General features: G+C 56.8%; 1 protein-coding gene across 11 annotated transcripts in view; it reads right to left on the reverse strand.

Annotated features, from left to right (window-relative positions):
* Positions 1-8,131: 8,131 nt before the first annotated feature.
* NPHP4 (nephrocystin 4) overlaps positions 8,132-16,061 on the reverse strand; it is a 134,480-nt gene continuing 126,550 nt past the window's right edge. For 8 of the 11 annotated variants that reach the window (XM_058552748.1, XM_058552744.1, XM_058552742.1 and 5 more), the window contains 5 exons: positions 11,903-11,988; positions 10,763-10,934; positions 9,876-10,055; positions 9,425-9,568; positions 8,132-8,757 (listed from right to left, as the gene is read on the reverse strand). In XM_058552748.1, the coding sequence (XP_058408731.1) occupies positions 8,617-8,757; positions 9,425-9,568; positions 9,876-10,055; positions 10,763-10,934; positions 11,903-11,988 (723 nt within the window). In that variant the 3' untranslated portion in view covers positions 8,132-8,616. Of the gene's footprint in view, positions 8,758-9,424; positions 9,569-9,875; positions 10,056-10,762; positions 10,935-11,902; positions 11,989-12,550; positions 13,315-16,061 lie in introns of those variants that run through there. The other 3 variants (XM_058552749.1, XM_058552743.1, XR_009221840.1) reach the window with 3 other exon arrangements.

Below are 16,061 nucleotides of genomic sequence, written 5' to 3' on the forward strand. Positions count from 1 at the left end.
GGTGGATGGAATGAAAAGATTTAACCCCAGGAATGAAAAGATTTAACCACATAACACACTTAGAACAGAGCCCCATCAACGGTAAGTAATTAATGCTAACTCTTAATTATTACTATTTGTTTAGACGGTATTGTAGGATTCAGTGGGGGAAAGAGACTGTGTCCTCAGGAATCTGCTATTCTAGTGGGAGAGACAGGTAAATAAGCAGATAAACAAATAAATACAAACTGTTACTGGAAAAACAAAAGGCAGAGGTGGAGGAATGTGAGGGTGGCCTACAGCCAGCTTTGCTGTCCCATAAACTACCCCAAACCTTAGTGGCTTCCAACAGCGGCCCCATCTTTAGCTCATGATCCCGCAGGCTGGCAGCGGGCTGGGCTCAGCCAGGCAGGTCTTTTGGTCTAGGCTGGACTTGGCCACCTTGGCCGGGTCACTTGTGTGTCTGTAATCAGCCGGGGGCTGTCTGATGTGGGATGGCCGGGGGACGGCTGGGACAGCTGGACCTCTCCCCATGGCCTCTTATCCTCCAGTAGGGTCCTGTGGGCTTGTCCCCATGGCGGCCTTGAGGTCCCAGAGCAGAGCAGCAATCAGAATGGCTCCAGCCCAGAGGGGCCAACGCACCACATCCACCACAATCCAGCAACCAAAGACAGTCACCAGGTCAGCCCAGACCCCTCCTCCGTGGAAGAAGCTGTGGAGGACTGTGGCCGTTTGTGACCGACCACGGGGGAAATTTCTCCCTTAGACAGGGCGCTGGGCGAGGCCTCTCCAGGGGACAGAAGCACAGGGATGAGCAGAGCTGGCCACGCGGGGAGACCCTGGGCAGAGAGAAGAGAAGGCACAGGCAGCGCAGCTGAGGAGACATTGGGGGGCGGGGGTGGGGGTGGGGGAGGGGAGGCTGCAGATGGGGAGGGGATTTATGGACGGTTGTCTGGGTTACTGGGACAGCAGCAGGAGGCCTCAGGACTTCCGGCAGGGAAGGTACTGAGCTGGCTGACGTTTATTTGACAACGTCCAGCTCTCCCACAAATATTCCCCGAGCCCCACTACGCGTCAGGCACCTGCTCTGGGTGCAGGAGACCCAGCAGGGAACGAGGACAAATCCTGCTCTCAGGGAGCTTACGCATGAGGGGGATGGGGGAGATAGACAAACAGATGGAGATGAGACTAGAGGGAAGAGGCCCGTGAAGAGCTACAGGCAGGGAGGGCCATCTTAGGTGGGGTGAGCAGGGAAGGTGGGAAGGGGGCATCTGAGCACAGACACGACTGAAGCCAGGGAGTGAGCCGCGTGGGTGTCTGGGGAAGAGCATTCCAGGTAGCGGGGACAACACGTGCAAAGGCCCTGAAAGGGAGCCTGCTGGACATATCTGAGGAACAGCATTTGAGCACCTATATCCAGCCATACCCGAAGACTGAGATTCCCCAGAAGGTATGAGAAGCAATCAGCTGCCTGTGGGGTCTGGCTCCAGAGTCCTGCTCACACCCACTGCCAGAGCAAGGGATGAGTGAAAGGGGCCTAACTAACCCTAACCAGGAGTCCTGCCTTTATCCTACCCACTGAAGGGTGTACACAGGGAGGTGACAGGATCAGGTTTGTGTTTTGTAGTGGTCACACTGGCTGCCATTGGCATTGCACTAGAGGGCCAGGGTGAAAGCAAGGAGAGGAGCCAGGAGGCGGTGGCCCAGGAGGGAGAGATGGAAGGCACAGACTGAGCCTGCAGCCCAGGGCCTTTGCACAGCCTTGGAGACCTCGCCCCTTCCCACAAGGCCTCATGCCCATTCTTTGAACCTGGGGTCTTCTGATCCCCCGGCCTCATCTCCCTGCACATCTGAACTTTCACATGCAAGGAGGCTCCTCTATTCTTTTTCCGTAAATGTCACTAGAGCCCTCGCCGTGGTGACTCTGCCTCCCGTAGAGGAACACATCACTTCGGTGTGCGGTTATTTCAAGGTTGAATTCTTGCAATGAAGTTTATCTTTAGAACCTTGAGTTACAGATCAATCCGGGACGGCTGACAGACAGAGATGACAGGCCAGCGAAGCCTGCGCTGCTGCTCCACGCAGCCCCTCTGCGGCAGGGAGAGGACACCTCTGCGGCGAGGACGGCCATCCTGGGGCCCCTCCACACGACCAGAGGTCCACCCTGCAACGCGTCATTCCTTAGCTTTATACCGGGCCCTCCCTCCCCAAGGCTAGAAATCTTGATTTGCTGGTTACGTGAGTATTTAAGACCCTGGGCTGTGTGGGTCCCCAAACTCCTTCTGTTAGTTTCCCGGGGCTGCCATAACAAATTGATACAACTGCGGTGGCTTAAAGCAACAGAGATTGATCCTCCCACAGTCCTGGAGGCCAGAAGTCCAAGCTCCAGGTGCGGGCAGGGTTGATTCCTTCTGGAGGCTCGGGGGCAGAATCGGTCCCAGGCTTCTCTCCTGGATTCTGGTGGCTGCCAGCATCCTTGGTGTTCCTTGGGTAGCAGAGGCATCACTCCAGCCTCGGCCTCCACCCTCACATGACCATCTTCCCTGTGTGTCCCTCTCTATCTCCTATAAGGACACTCTCGGTGGATTTAGGGACCACTCTAATCCAACGTGATTACCATCTTGATCCTTCCTGAATCACATCTGCAAAGACCCTATTCCCAAATAAGGTCACATCCTGAGGTTCCGAGTGGGGACACGAATTTGGGGGGGACACGATTCCACCCACTACAGGTAGGGTGACTGTTTCTCAGTCCACTTGCACCTGGCTCTCCAGTCCTCCCTAACAGGCTCAGAGAGATGAGGAGCAGCCCAGTGCAACATGGCCGGCCAGCCAGCCTGAGGTGGGCCTCCCAACATGCAGAGAGGGCTCCTCTGGCTCTGCACAGCCCCCCAGGGACCAGCACGGATGTGGCTTTGCTTTGGGGTCAGGAGAGCCAGAGGGGCCCACGTAGCATTGCCAGCAAATGTGTCCTAACTAACAAGGATTTGACTGTATGTGGAGCTCCAGCCCCGTTCCTTCACCGGCAGGAAGGGCCTCCGGATTCACTGCCCGTCCACCAGACTCAAGGGCAGAGTCCTGCGCAGGACCCGGGGGATCCCGCCATGCTCGGGCCACGCCTTACACGGACCCACGAGAACTACTCCTCAAGGCAGGCCCCTGGCTGTTCCCCTCCCTCCCTCTCCGCTTTCTCCCTCTCCCCATAAAGGTCCCAGCACACATCCTGAAAACAGAAACTGCGACGTTTAGATTGCTGGGGTCAGGATTGCACAAAAACAGAAACTGCGACGTTTTGATTGCTGGGGTCAGGATTGCACACACCTCGGCCTGCACACGGGGAGAAACAGGGTTGTTAATGAAACGTAATGGCTGTTTTCCCCAACCTCTTAGAACCTGAGGCAACAATTTTAAAAGGCACCTTAATTTATTTCTAAATAGACACAAACATAGCATTAAATCATTATCAGACATGAGAAAAGCAACACAGCTAATCTGGCTTTCATTTGACTCCATTTAGTTAAAAGTAGCTTTCAACAGGAGTGGGAGGAGGGAGGAGCAGGAGGGAAGAAATAAAATAATACTACGAAAAAATGCCCTTGATGGAAATGATAACGTTCCCTCTGAAAGATGGCGCGTCTTTGTGTGCGGGGAGAAAGCAGCAGCTCGCAGCCTTATCGGAGATCCGAGGCGCGGGCCGGCTTTCTCATGTAAATCAGGGTGCCCGCTGCAGATGCCAGCTGGACCAAGCATGGCAACCAGAAGTCAGAAGTAAAATTAAAACGCTAGTCCAGGTCTAGGCATCGGCTCAGAATAGTCTGGGTTCATAAAGGAGGGGAGAAGGCCCGTCTCCTTCAGCCCAGAGAGCACGGGAACCTGCCCTGGGGTTTGGGCCCCAAGAGAGGAGCCCCAAGATGCCGATCGCAGCCATGGTGCTGGCTTTTCTTTAACGTTGAAACTTTATCATAAAAGAAACCTCTATTCCTTGAGAGAAAAGAGAAAAAGAAAGGGAGAGGGCCGGCCCCGTGACTTAGCAGTTAAGTGCACGTGCTCCGCTGCTGGCGGCCTGGGTTCGGATCCCGGGCGCACACCGACGCACCGCTTCTCCCGCCGTGCTGAGGCCGCGTCCCACATACAGCAACTAGAAGGACGTGCAACTATGACACACAACTATCTACTGGGGCTTTGGGGGAAAAAAATAAATAAATAAAATTATAAAAAAAGAAAGGGAGGAGGAGGGAACCGCTCAGGACGGCATTAAGTTTTGAAAAGCACAAGCCCCCATCTTGTGCCCGATTCTCACTCTCCAGAGGGCCTTCAGATCCTGACCTGTGCCCCGGAGAGGGCTCTGTGCCCCAGTCACCAGACGGCCACAGCCCACTCGGGGAGGGGGACTGGGAGGAGGGAGGGAAGAAGGGCAGAGAAGAGGAAACCTGCTTTTCTGACTCAGCAAAGCGTGGATGCCGCCTGCCAGCCAAACTCAGCTTCGCTCCCCACCGCCGTGGGCTGCTCGTTCCTGAGGGCAGCATGTGGCCTCAGATGTGCACAGGGCCAGGGCGCTGGGGAGGGGCGGGTCACTAATTCGGCCCCTGGTCCTGGTCCTGGGCAGGGCGCCTGTCCACCCCAGACCCTCATCACCGCAAGAATCAAGTCCAGACTCCTCCTTCCAGCCCACGAGGCCCCGACCTTGCTCTGGCCCCTCATCCCTCCACTCCTCCCACCCCATTTCTAAGTAGCACCCCTCCTTCATGCCCGTACCCTGCTTCTCCTCCTCGCAGGCTTTATCGCTGCCCAACCTATACAACAGGCCCATTTTCACTGGCCGGGCTCCACCAGAAGGTCAGTTCCTGGGGCAGGGACTGTGTCTGTCTCATGACACCATGATGTCCCCACCTCCCACACAGGGCCCGGCACAGAGGAGCACTCAGAAGGTCGGATGGATGAATGAATGAATGAGGGAGTGATGAATGAGTGAATGAGTGCAGTTTCTCTGGCTGATCGCATCTCTCTTGCCAAAGGCCAGGCCACTGCTTCCTCGTGTGCCCAACCTCCCCAGGCTCCAGCGAACTTGCCGTCCACAGCCAGACCGGGCACGCCCAGGAGGGGCACCACCACCTCCACCTCTGACCAGGCAGCACCAGCTTCATTTGGCTCTGCCGTTCCCTCCTGTGCACGGTGGGGAACAGCACACCCACCCGGGAGCTGTGCAGAGACTTGCACCCAGCTGGCTGGGGACGTTGGCGTGGTGCTAAAGTACGCTTCGAGGGAGCACTGTCAGGACAGCAGGACAGCTCTTTAGAGCCCCATTTCCTGGGCACCCAGCAGAAGGCCCCAAATGGCCCCCATTCCAGTCTTGCTTACAGACTAGACGAGGGGCAAGAAAGCTCCTGTGGCCCACCATTGTGCGTGGACAAAGTGGACTCCGGTGGATGTGCCTCCCTAGCAAAAGCGGCAGCCCCTTTTTTATGCTAGCTCTTGGGAGCAGCTAGAAGCAGGAGGCGATGAAGACGAAAGGGTCCCGTGCCTCCCCCCACGCGTGCCTTCCCTCCCCACTTGCTCCTCCTCCCACCTCCTCTCAGCCAGGACAGCAACTAGGTTCCAGAACGCCTTCCTGTAAAAGGCGCCCGAGCTGCACGAGTGACTTTTCAAAGTGTTGCCAGTCCAAGAGGATCTCTCTGTCTAGGGCTGGACAGCACCTCAGGCCTGAGAGCTCAGAGCAAGGTCTGAGGAGTGTTCTCGGCTCAGCTGGCCCCAGACTGTGAAACCAGCCCGTGGGAAGCAGGGAGGCGGGGCCACGGTCCTCCACCCGAGACCCCGGAAAGACAGACCCAAAATCCTGACCTTGTGCCGGGAGGTCACACGGGCCAGACGGTGGCTCACACGGTAAACGGCAGGAGTGAGGGGTCTCGAGGGAGGGGTAAGCTCTACCAAGAGCCCTGCAACGCGCCCACATCTTGTGGGTTGTGAAGACCCTTCAGGGGCACAACACAAAGACCATCTCCCTTCCCTCCATCTTGAGAAGCCAGCCTGCTACTGTCACCTATGGCATGGGCCATCCCCACGGAGGCCACCCTTCACCGTCACCCCACTGTGTCTGTCCTCAGACATTCTCTCCTCCCGCCCACCATATCCCCAAGTGGCCATGGGACAACTGGCTCCGAGTGGCTCTGAGGTCAGCGTGCGGTCCTGGAATCGCAGGGCTGGGGGCTGTTTCTGTCAGCACAGGCTCTGGGCCCAGGCCTCCTGCTGACCTGCAGCCTGGCAGGCCCCGGGAAAGGGACTCCCCAGACGCCGCCTGTTCCTCTCACCTGATTCTCCCGCAGCCCGAGTCCTCCCTCACTCGTCCCACACGGCCCTCATGACTGGGCAGCCGTGGATCCCACAGCACGATGCACCTGGCTGAGGTTTTCTGCAAGAGGAGACGAAAATGGTCCCAAACACCCTCCCCAGCAAGAGAGCAGGAGAGAAACGGAACATCACGACTTCATAATCATCTCCATAAACATTAAAGCCATCTATTAGGAGAAGACCTGGAGCACAACTCTCATTACTGTCACGGGCAGCTGCGAGTCTCAAGGTCCTTAATTACAGCGGCGCAGCCTTGCAGAAACAGCGGAAGACTAACGAGCCCGCGCTGCCTAAGCAGGCTTTCCCTCCCCCACTGCAGCGGGGTACGGCAGGACCTGGGTGAGAGCAAAACAGGACAGGAAGGGACAGGCTGCCCAGAGGTGGTATTGTGTGGCAAGACCCTGCAAACTACAGCCACGCCTTCGTCACGCGGAGCAGGGCAGCCGACGCTGCTGACCGAGGCCTGGACGCCTCACTCCAGGATCACAGTGCTTGCGCTTGGACCGGCACGGGGTGTGGACAAGCTGTGCCTGCCGAGGCTGGGCCCTCGCCCTGCAGCAGGTGTGCAGGACTCAGAGGCCGCCCGTTAAGAAAACACAGCGTGAAGCACCCAAACAACAACAGACGACCAGGAACTCGGGTTCATCATCACACTGCAGACTCATAAATACGCCTGAAGTCATTCATTTCCCCCAGAACCCACCCTCCGCAGTGCTCTTTCGGTGCACACCCCTGGCGCAGCCGGCAGACCCGTGACACAGTGGAGGCCCCATCCCAAGGGCGTGGGGAGCTGACTCCACTGACGGGGCTGGGGCCTGAACAAGGTCCTAGGGGCCACCGACGTGCCGCTCCTCACCCAGTGTGTCTGACCGCTGGGCTGCCTCCACACCCGTCTCTACAAAGCCGGCCCACTGTTGTGAGCACATCCACGCTGGGGACTGCTCCCAACAGTGGGAAGCCCTCCCTGGTTCACGTGTCGGAGAGACCCACCCCCCAAGGCTTCTTTCCACGCAAGTGTGGCGTCTCGTCTGCACATTAGGCCAGCCGACTCCCACTCTGCCGCTGCCTTCTCCTCACCCCCGAATAGGGAACAGCCTGGCTCGCCGGCCGCCCAGGCTCCGGCTCCCTCTGTCTCTTTTCATCAATGTTTCCAGCAGACTGAAAGTAAAGGTTTTGGTTACAAGCCCTCAGGGTGCTCTGGCCCCTCGGCTATAATCCATCAAGGATCCCGGTGAGCTTTCAGTCGGCCTGCTTCCCACCATCTCCACCAGCAACGTCGTGGCCAAGACTGCTGCTTGTCCCCCAAAGCCTGCTCAGCGGCACCACCCCCCAAGTCACCCGGACACACAACCGCCAGAAGAAAGGAGGACATTTCCCAGACCCCTAGGAGCCGGGTGCAGCCACGTGACTAGGGTCTGGCCAATGGGGCTGTGGCGGGCAGAATAATGCCTCCTCAGGCGTCCCTGTCCTAAGGCCTGGAACCTGTGACCTTCCGTGGGAAAGCGGACTCGGCAGACCGGGTTAAGTGAAGGATCTTGAGACGGAGCGGTTAGCCTGGATTTTCCAGGTGGACCCAGTGTCATCACGGGATCCTGGGCGGGGTGGGGGTAGAATCAGAGAAGGAGATGTGACAACAGATGCAAAGGTCAGAGTCGCCCCTCCCCCAGGTCAGGCCTGAGCAGACTCCCAGAGGCCAGAGGCCACCTGACTGTCCCTCAGCCACGTTGTCCTCAAGGGAAAATCAGGCTTATGCTACAGACAGAAAACCTCTGACAATGATGAAGATAACAGAAAACACTCAAGAAAATTGTCACAGATAAAACATGTAAAAGTTTATAGTGTTTCACACACAATTTTAAAAAGATATGAAATACCACCAGTACAAAATATAGCAAATAATATGTTTGTACAAAATCCAGTAAGAAAACATAATTTTATCATTTAAGATGATTCATAAAATACATTTTGCTAAAAGCAAATCAAAATGTCATAGACAGTGACAGTCTCTATGTGTAACACAGAGAAACGGGCTCGTGTACCCCGCGGCTCACGTTCTCGCCCGAGGACTCGCTCAGGCTCGCTACACGGTGGGTGCTGGCAACAGCCCAACTGGACTCAGGGGGCACGGCAACCCCTTCCTCCCTTGGCCAAGTTCATGGGTCACCAGGCTGGTCATCTGAGGGGAGGAGGGTCTACAGACTGCGAGCAGGTGAGTTCTGAGTTCCGAGACAGCGTGACAGCGGCCTGCCCCTGAGCAGCAGCGGGATGCCGCGCCGGTCCCAGGCCGCTCCTTTACTGGTAGATGACCTTCACACAGAACGTCTCTTCATTTTTGTCTTCGTGGTCGTTGATGTAAATCAGAATCTCTTCCTCTCCAGCTCTCTGACTAGGCACAAACCGCAGGCCGATTGTGTAGGTCTCTCTTCCCCCAACCTGGAAACAAGCATCAAAATCCTAGCACCCCCCTAGACAGCTCATCTCTCTTCCAGAAACTTCCATGCACACAAACATGTATTTTCTCCAGCACAGCAGGTCACATGCCTCACAGAGAATTTTAAGCCTGAGGCTCCGGCCTCCAGTGCTGGGGTGACGGGAGCCCGGGCAGCCCTCCGAGGCTCGCAGACTCCAGCACACTTACGATCAGAACTCCATTTCCCATGTTACCGTGACACCCGACACCCTGCTCTCCCACGTTCTCAGGAGACGCCTCACCACTGAAGAAACGCTCCACTAACTACAGCCTGTGGTCTGCTGTACTTTCCCTAAAACTTCCACAAAAGATAAAGGGCAAACTTTCGGGACAGTTCTGGGTAAAACTATCGAGAATCGGCAAGGAAGGTCGGTTACCAGCCGCCCCCGCAACAGCACCTTTCAGAAGTGGGGGTCTCGGAGACGACGGCAGAGGAGCCCAGCAGAGGGTGTCCCCTCGCTGTGCCGAGGATCTCACCCAGAACAGAGAACGCGCTCTCCACCTCCCAGGACTTTTTGATGGCTGCCGTGATTAATCGGAATTGCTGCTAAATGCGTGCTGACCCCGCTACCTTCAGCCACACGCCTCAGGGCCCTGCCCTGGTGCCCAGGCCCCCCAGCACTGCCCCACCTGGAAGGAGTCCTCCTTGAACTGCAGCAGTTCGGGGTGGTCGCTGTGCAGGTGGTAGGTCCTGGTGGAGGGGTAGGGGTTGGTGTAGGTGATCCTCTTGTTAGCACCCTTCCCTTCCCCTGCAGCCAGGGTGATCTCGAAGGCCTGTGGGGGGAGGGAGGGAGGGCAGGAGTCGGCCGTGGGCTCCTTCTCCAGGCCTTTCCTAAGCCTGCTCTGCACGTGGGGCCCCCAGATGCTGGACGTCTCCACAAAGACGACAGACGAACCCTCTGAGCTCCCAACTGAGGGGGCCTCATAGTACAGGGGCAACCCCCACCCCAACCCCGGGCCAGAAAGGACGGGAGGAGGAAATGTCTGCCTGAATCTGGGCAGGCCTGGGTCACGGGACCAGGTGACAATCAGGTGACACACCACCGGTACCACGCGGCCCACGCACATCACCCCTCCAAACCTTAGAAATGAGAGGTGGGCGGCAGGAGAGGCAGATGAGCCACGAGGCCACCAGCTGGTGGTAATCCACGTCGACCAGGTTGAGGTGGACGAACCGGCTGCCCGCTCTGCAGGGCCTCACGCTCACATGCAGGTCCTGTACCCCGTGAGGCGACAGCACGAAGACCCCTTTGGGGTCCGTCTTCAAGAACAAGAGGAAGAAGCAGGTCAGATGCGGCCTCTCACGAGGTGCACACAAGGGGTTTCCTGGGCACATGCAGCCCTGTGGACCCAGAGAATCCCAAGGGACCCCAGTTGTTCAGGGTTGACTACCTGTTCTAGGGGGGCCACATGGCCTGCAAGAGGTCAGAAGGGGCCCAAGTGAAAATGCCAGATCTGAAGCCAGACCCAACCTCAGCACCGGTGCCAGTGCCACAGCGTGTTACAGTCTGTCACCATCTGTGTTGGGGAAGTCCCCCCAGGTGGTGACGATCCCCTAAGTGCCAGAGCTGCCTCAGCAGAGGGAGTAGAACAGGCTCCGGCTCTGAGCAGGGGCCCGCTGGCCGTGAGTCTGCACTGCCCTCATTATCCAGGTGTCTAATCGTAACGGCATTAATTCCAGAGTCACTACTAATATTTACCTTCCAATAATTCTGAAATTGGCCTGCAGGGTTTATATGTCACTCATCCCACGATGGCATATCTAACAAAGGCAACTTGAATGAAGACTCTGCCAAAGAGTGTTTTGGTCTTGAAGTGCTGTGAGCCTGTCCTCGGGACCAACCACTGAGATGCAGCCCAATTCCCACCGTCCTACCTCGTCCCATCCAGTCCCGTCCCCAGGGTGGGTGAGGATGGAGAGAGGCCAGAGAACATCTAAGCGACCCGACAGCCCCCAGAAGGCCATACCGTCAGCTCCTGGGGGTGCGAGGTGAAAGCTCTCACATTCCTGACCGTCTGTGTCCCCCTAAGGACAAGCGACAGGCGGGTCCGGTGGCCTGTGACACAGGAGACATCCACGCGCTGCAGGGAATGGAGGTGGACCTGCCAGATCTGGACGGGTGTCGCCAGCCAGCGATCCCTGCACAGGACGGAAGCCATTTGCGGCGTCAGTGAAGACGGCAGCACCAACTCGTGAGAGAGAAGCCAGGAAGAGGCTGAGAAGGCTGCCGGAGGGTGAGGAGCCAGGAGGACGGGGTGCCAAGGAGACGGGCCTGAGGCACAGCTGCTGTCACCCTGCAGCCACCTTCCCTCCTAAGGGGAAGGCTCTTGGGCGGGGCTACCCCTTAGGCATGGCTGTGACTGCACTGGGAAGCTGAAACCCCGGAGGCAAAGCCCGCGGGCTGCACAAGGTGGGAGAGAAGGTGGGCTTGGAGGTGGCACAGGCCTGAGCGCAGGAGCCCGTGTGAGCCGCCCGGTGCCGTCGGACGCCGGCTCTGCGCCATACAACAGGCTCAGTGGTGCTTGCCCACGGGCTCGTTGTGAGGACTCCACTCTGCCACGCCCACACAGCCAGGGACGGACACTGAATGCAGGTGACCCCCTGCCCTGATCTCAAAGGGCTGTACGAAATGTGCCAGTTTTCAAGGGTTCAAAGGGCTGGGAGATACGATATGAGGGAAGGTCAAGGGACAAGTGTCATTTCAGCCAGGTGAGAGAAGGAAAGGGGCGGTTTAGTGAGTCTTCACCATCAGAGGATAAGACCACCATTTCCATCTCCCCTGGGAGGGGCCTCTGCTTGGCTGCTCTCAGACTTGATGACAAGGGCGTCTGGTCGGTCCTGGGCACTGTCTCGGGGCAGAACCTGCCTCAAGTTTCTCTCCCTGTGGGCTCAAGTGTGTCCCTCAGGCTGGTGGTGCTGCTTGAGCAGAGAGCCCCCTGTGCAAGGCCCTAGAATCTTGCCTCACAGAGCGAAAGGCCTGACAACGTCCCCCCCCACCAAGTTTAGAAAGAACCAGGCGTGGCCCACCTTCAGTGCTCCCAGCAGTCCCCAGCCCACTTCCCTCCTCCTCTCCCACCTCCCCAGACCGCGGGGGCTCATGTACTTACGTGTAAATGGTGACGAAGAAGTCTTTGCTCTCCGGGCTTGGACCGCTGGCGACCTTCAGGAACACGTCCCGAGGCTCCCCGGGGCCCTGCCAGACAGTGGGGTGCGTCACACGAATGCCCACCGTCCCCACTTGGACCCCGGCCCCCTAAGCCCACAGAAGCGAAAGTAGGTGTGAACCAGGCCCCCTTCCCCTCAACACATTTTTAATTTTCTGTACTAGTCAGCATTCACAGTTTTTTTCCCCTATAAAAGAGAAAATCATTAACTTCTTAATTTTATATTGAGTTCAATCATTATAGTCTGCAGGAGATTCTCTCCAGTTTCCTAACCAGTCATAATACAATTATGGCCGTTATTCTTTACACAATGGCAACTAATAAGTGCCTTAATTACCACTCACTTTATTCACTTTGCTTCATGCCATTTTTTTAATCTTAATTCAGATAATCAAGGAACTGATCTGCTAGCAGAAAAAATGAAAACTCATTCACAAAGCTCTCGTAAGGATGTCAAAACAGCCCTTTAGCACCTTGGAAAAAATCCTCTTAACTGGAAACCCACAGTGAAGAGGCTGCAGGAGACCAGCGGTTGATGGGGGGGGCCTTGTTGGGAATGACGTGCCTGAGACGGGGCTAAAGAGAACCTACCACATTCTGGGTCTCACAAATGACGTTCGGGTCGCTACATCGGACGTGGACCGGGCGGTCCTCGCCAGGCATTCCCACGGGTGTGCCTGAAGTGGGGAAAAAGCAAAACAAACGTCTTTCCCGACAGCCCTGGGCCGTCATGGGAGCTCAACAAACACCCACCGGGGAGGCGCAGCCGCCCTGCCCGCCCACGCCGCACGGACACCGGCGCCTCTGCTCTGAGCCGCCCCTCAGGATTCACACAGAGGGAGTGATGAGAGCGCTACGGAGCAAGGCGCCGGACGAAAAGACTGCGTTTTGTTCCAAAGGGCCCCAGACACGATACGTGAATCAGCAGGTGGAGGAAGCGAGTGTCCCCGGGCCTCACCCCCAGGGCTGTGGACGTGAGGAGGGTGATGACCCGGCCACGGGCACACCTGTCCTCCCAGAGGAGGTGAGAAGGTTGCCATTTCAAATGATAAAGGCAGGAGGGAGAATTTGCAGACGAGCCACAGGTTGTTGGAGGAAGAGCATCACGGGACAAGGTAACGATGCCACCTGTCACCCTCAGGGAACAGCCTTTTTCCCGCTGCTGCACCCGCCAGCCTCGGGGTCAGGCGGGACCTGCCTGGAAGCGTGTGCCCGGGCGGCAGGCGGATGGCCTTCTTCAGGAAGGTGAGCTCCGGGTGGCAGAAGCGGAAGACCTGGTCCACCACGGGGGGCCGGGGCTCCACCGTCAGGCGGAGCACGGCGAGGGGCTTGCCGCCACTGGCCTGGAACAAGACCTGCAGAGAGGGCACACGGCGCTGGGTCAGCACCGGCACACGGGCTCGTGGCAGCTGCATGTGTGGCGCCTCTCTGCAGACAGGGACGGGCTCTCCACGGGGTCCACTCCCGCCATGAGTGGGAAGCACAGGCATCGTCAGGAGCCGGGACAGCCTGCAGCAGCAGGTGCCCACACCGAGGAGACGACACCCAGCACAGGGTCCACACGCGGACGTTTCCTCTCACTCATGTTCCCACTCGTGGCTGCTGCTGCTGCTAGTTCTTATACGTAAGGCGCGGGCTGAGAACGCCAGGGAAGAAGGTTTCCAGCCCCACAGTCAAACGCTACTTCAGCCACGGTTCCACCTTCTAACAGCCTGCCGTGTGCCTGCTGGGAAGTCACTCCAGATGGATCTGGACATTAACCTCACCAGGTCCTCCTGGGTGGTAACGGAGCACACTAGCATGAGCTCTCTGATTCCCGCAGCAAAAGGAGGCTGTGCCTAAACCAAAAGGGCTAGAAATAGAAACTTCATTTTTCTAAAAAAAGTAAGTTACTAAAAAACTTATTTGTCCAAAAGAGGTCCTAGTTTGGGTAAGTGATAGAATGAGGACATTTATTCCAAGAGTCAGTCTAGCCCAGTGAGCCCTCGAGGCCTAGGAATGAGGGGAGACACACAGCCTGACACCCAAAACCAGACAACCTTCCCAACTCGATGCAAAACTTCGGTCACCAGACGAACCTTCCCCCGAAAGATGAAACGCCCCCATAGGAGGGGCGTTCTTCTACTTTGGTGAGTTTTACTGTGAAATCTTTTAGATGTACATACATAAAAGAATACATATGTAGAAATATGTTTAAGTCACAAGTTAAGACAGCCACCCACGAACCCACGTCCCCATCTGGAAGGGGCACGCTGTCCATGCCGGCCCACTCTGTGTCCCCAGCCCCGCCGGCCCCACCTGAGGAAGTCGCCCTCCTCAACTCCACGGTCACCGTCCCAGGCTTCTCTTTGCCGTCTTCCCACTTTTGCATCTTTGAGCAATGCAGTGTTTGGTTTTGCCCTTTTGGAGCTTCCTCTGGAAGCTGTCACAGTGCGGGTCTGTTTCCACACCTGCTGTGCGCTCACTTGACCTCGTGTTCCGGCTGGGAGAGAGGCTGCCTCAACCACAGCCCCGTTCCCACCATCTGTGCTCCGACACTTGTCAGTCAGAATTCCACCGCTCTGCCGAGACTTCAACTCTAAAATGACCGTTTATTTAGCCGTTGTGCCCGTTATGAGCAGGGTCTCTCTGCCCCACGCCCACCCCGCTCTGCTCTCAGGCCGGGGCCCCTGCAGAGCACGTTACTGCTCCACTGGCCGCTCCTAGAAGCTCTGACCTCGGGGGACAGCCAGGCTCGGGGATGACGGGGGACCCTCCTGCCTGTCTGCTGCCCTCCTGTCAGCCTCACCCGGCAGCCCGGCCTTGTCCCAGCAGCCGCAGTTCCTCCCGCAGCAGGACCTAGATCCAGTTTGTGCTTTTCAACACTGCAGACCCAGCCTTGGCCCCCAGGAGGACCCTGTCCTGGCAGCCAGCGGCCCTCCTCAGAGGTCTGAGTCTCAGGCCCACGGCCTCTCCTCTGAGCTCTGAGTCATTATTTCCAGCTTCGTCCCTTTGTTCCTGGGGCTAGGAATGGCAGGTAGCTGCTTCCTGCCCTCTCTACCTCCTTGAAACCTTAAAGTTCTGGTTTCACTCTTCCAGTGATCGGGTTAACGTTACACCTAGTTAACAATGCGTCCTGCAAGTTCTCTCTGTGAAAGAAGCTGTGTGGTTCCTGTCTCCTAGGCCCGCCTGATCAGCCGTCTTCCAGGGGCTACTCAGCGGGAGCCGGAGGAAGGACAGGCTGCATCCAGCCCACCGCAGTTACAAAACACACTTTCTTTCTCTACAGCGCACCAACTTGAAATGAGTCATCGGATTAAAGAAAAAAGAGCATCACAGACGCAACTGTCCAAACTCCTGATGACTGCCCACTGCCCTCGCCTCCTCTGCTTTATTTTTCACCACAGCACGACCACCGCCCACGTCACGCTTCCTGTATTGGCACTATCAGTCCCCCGCCTGAAGGCAAGCCATGAGGGCGGCCATTTGGCTGCTTGTTCCCTGCAGCCAAGGGTCCAGGAAGCTGAGTGGGCCGCAGGACGTGAGGACCCAGGAAAGTCATCTGCATGTCAGACCCACAGAACCTGTGACCTGGGAAAACCCACTAGGTTGAACCTTTTTCTAAAACTCAGAGCAGCACACTAGCAACACCCACGGAGATAGCTAAGGCAGCAATCCTGCCTTTGGAAAATCTGCAAACATAATTGAAAGCCTCAGACCGAACTTTCATATTCTCTGCAGTTTTTATGACACTTAGAAGGTCTAAAAGAGTTGACAACATTTATACAAGCTAGTAAAAGCTTTAAAAATGGTCAATCAGTGCAAAATGAGCCAGCCCCTTAGGAAAGGGATTTAGCAAAATTGTATGGATATAAGGCTATTCACTGCCGCACTATTTGTAACAGCACAAGGCGAGAAACAACTCCAAAGTCCGTCGGTAGGGGACTGGTCAGATAAGCGATGGACATCCACACGTGGAGGGCTCTGACCTGAGAGTGAATGAGGATGAGCACGTGGTCTCAGGACCACATTCATGCCCGGCACACACACGCACGTACACACACACACACGACAGAAGTGGGGGCAGCAAAGTAAGCAGGATCTTTCTGAATAGTTATCTAAT

The sequence above is a fragment of the Diceros bicornis genome, chromosome 13, assembly GCF_020826845.1.
Source record: "Diceros bicornis minor isolate mBicDic1 chromosome 13, mDicBic1.mat.cur, whole genome shotgun sequence".
In the NCBI taxonomy this organism is placed as follows: Eukaryota; Metazoa; Chordata; class Mammalia; order Perissodactyla; family Rhinocerotidae; genus Diceros; species Diceros bicornis.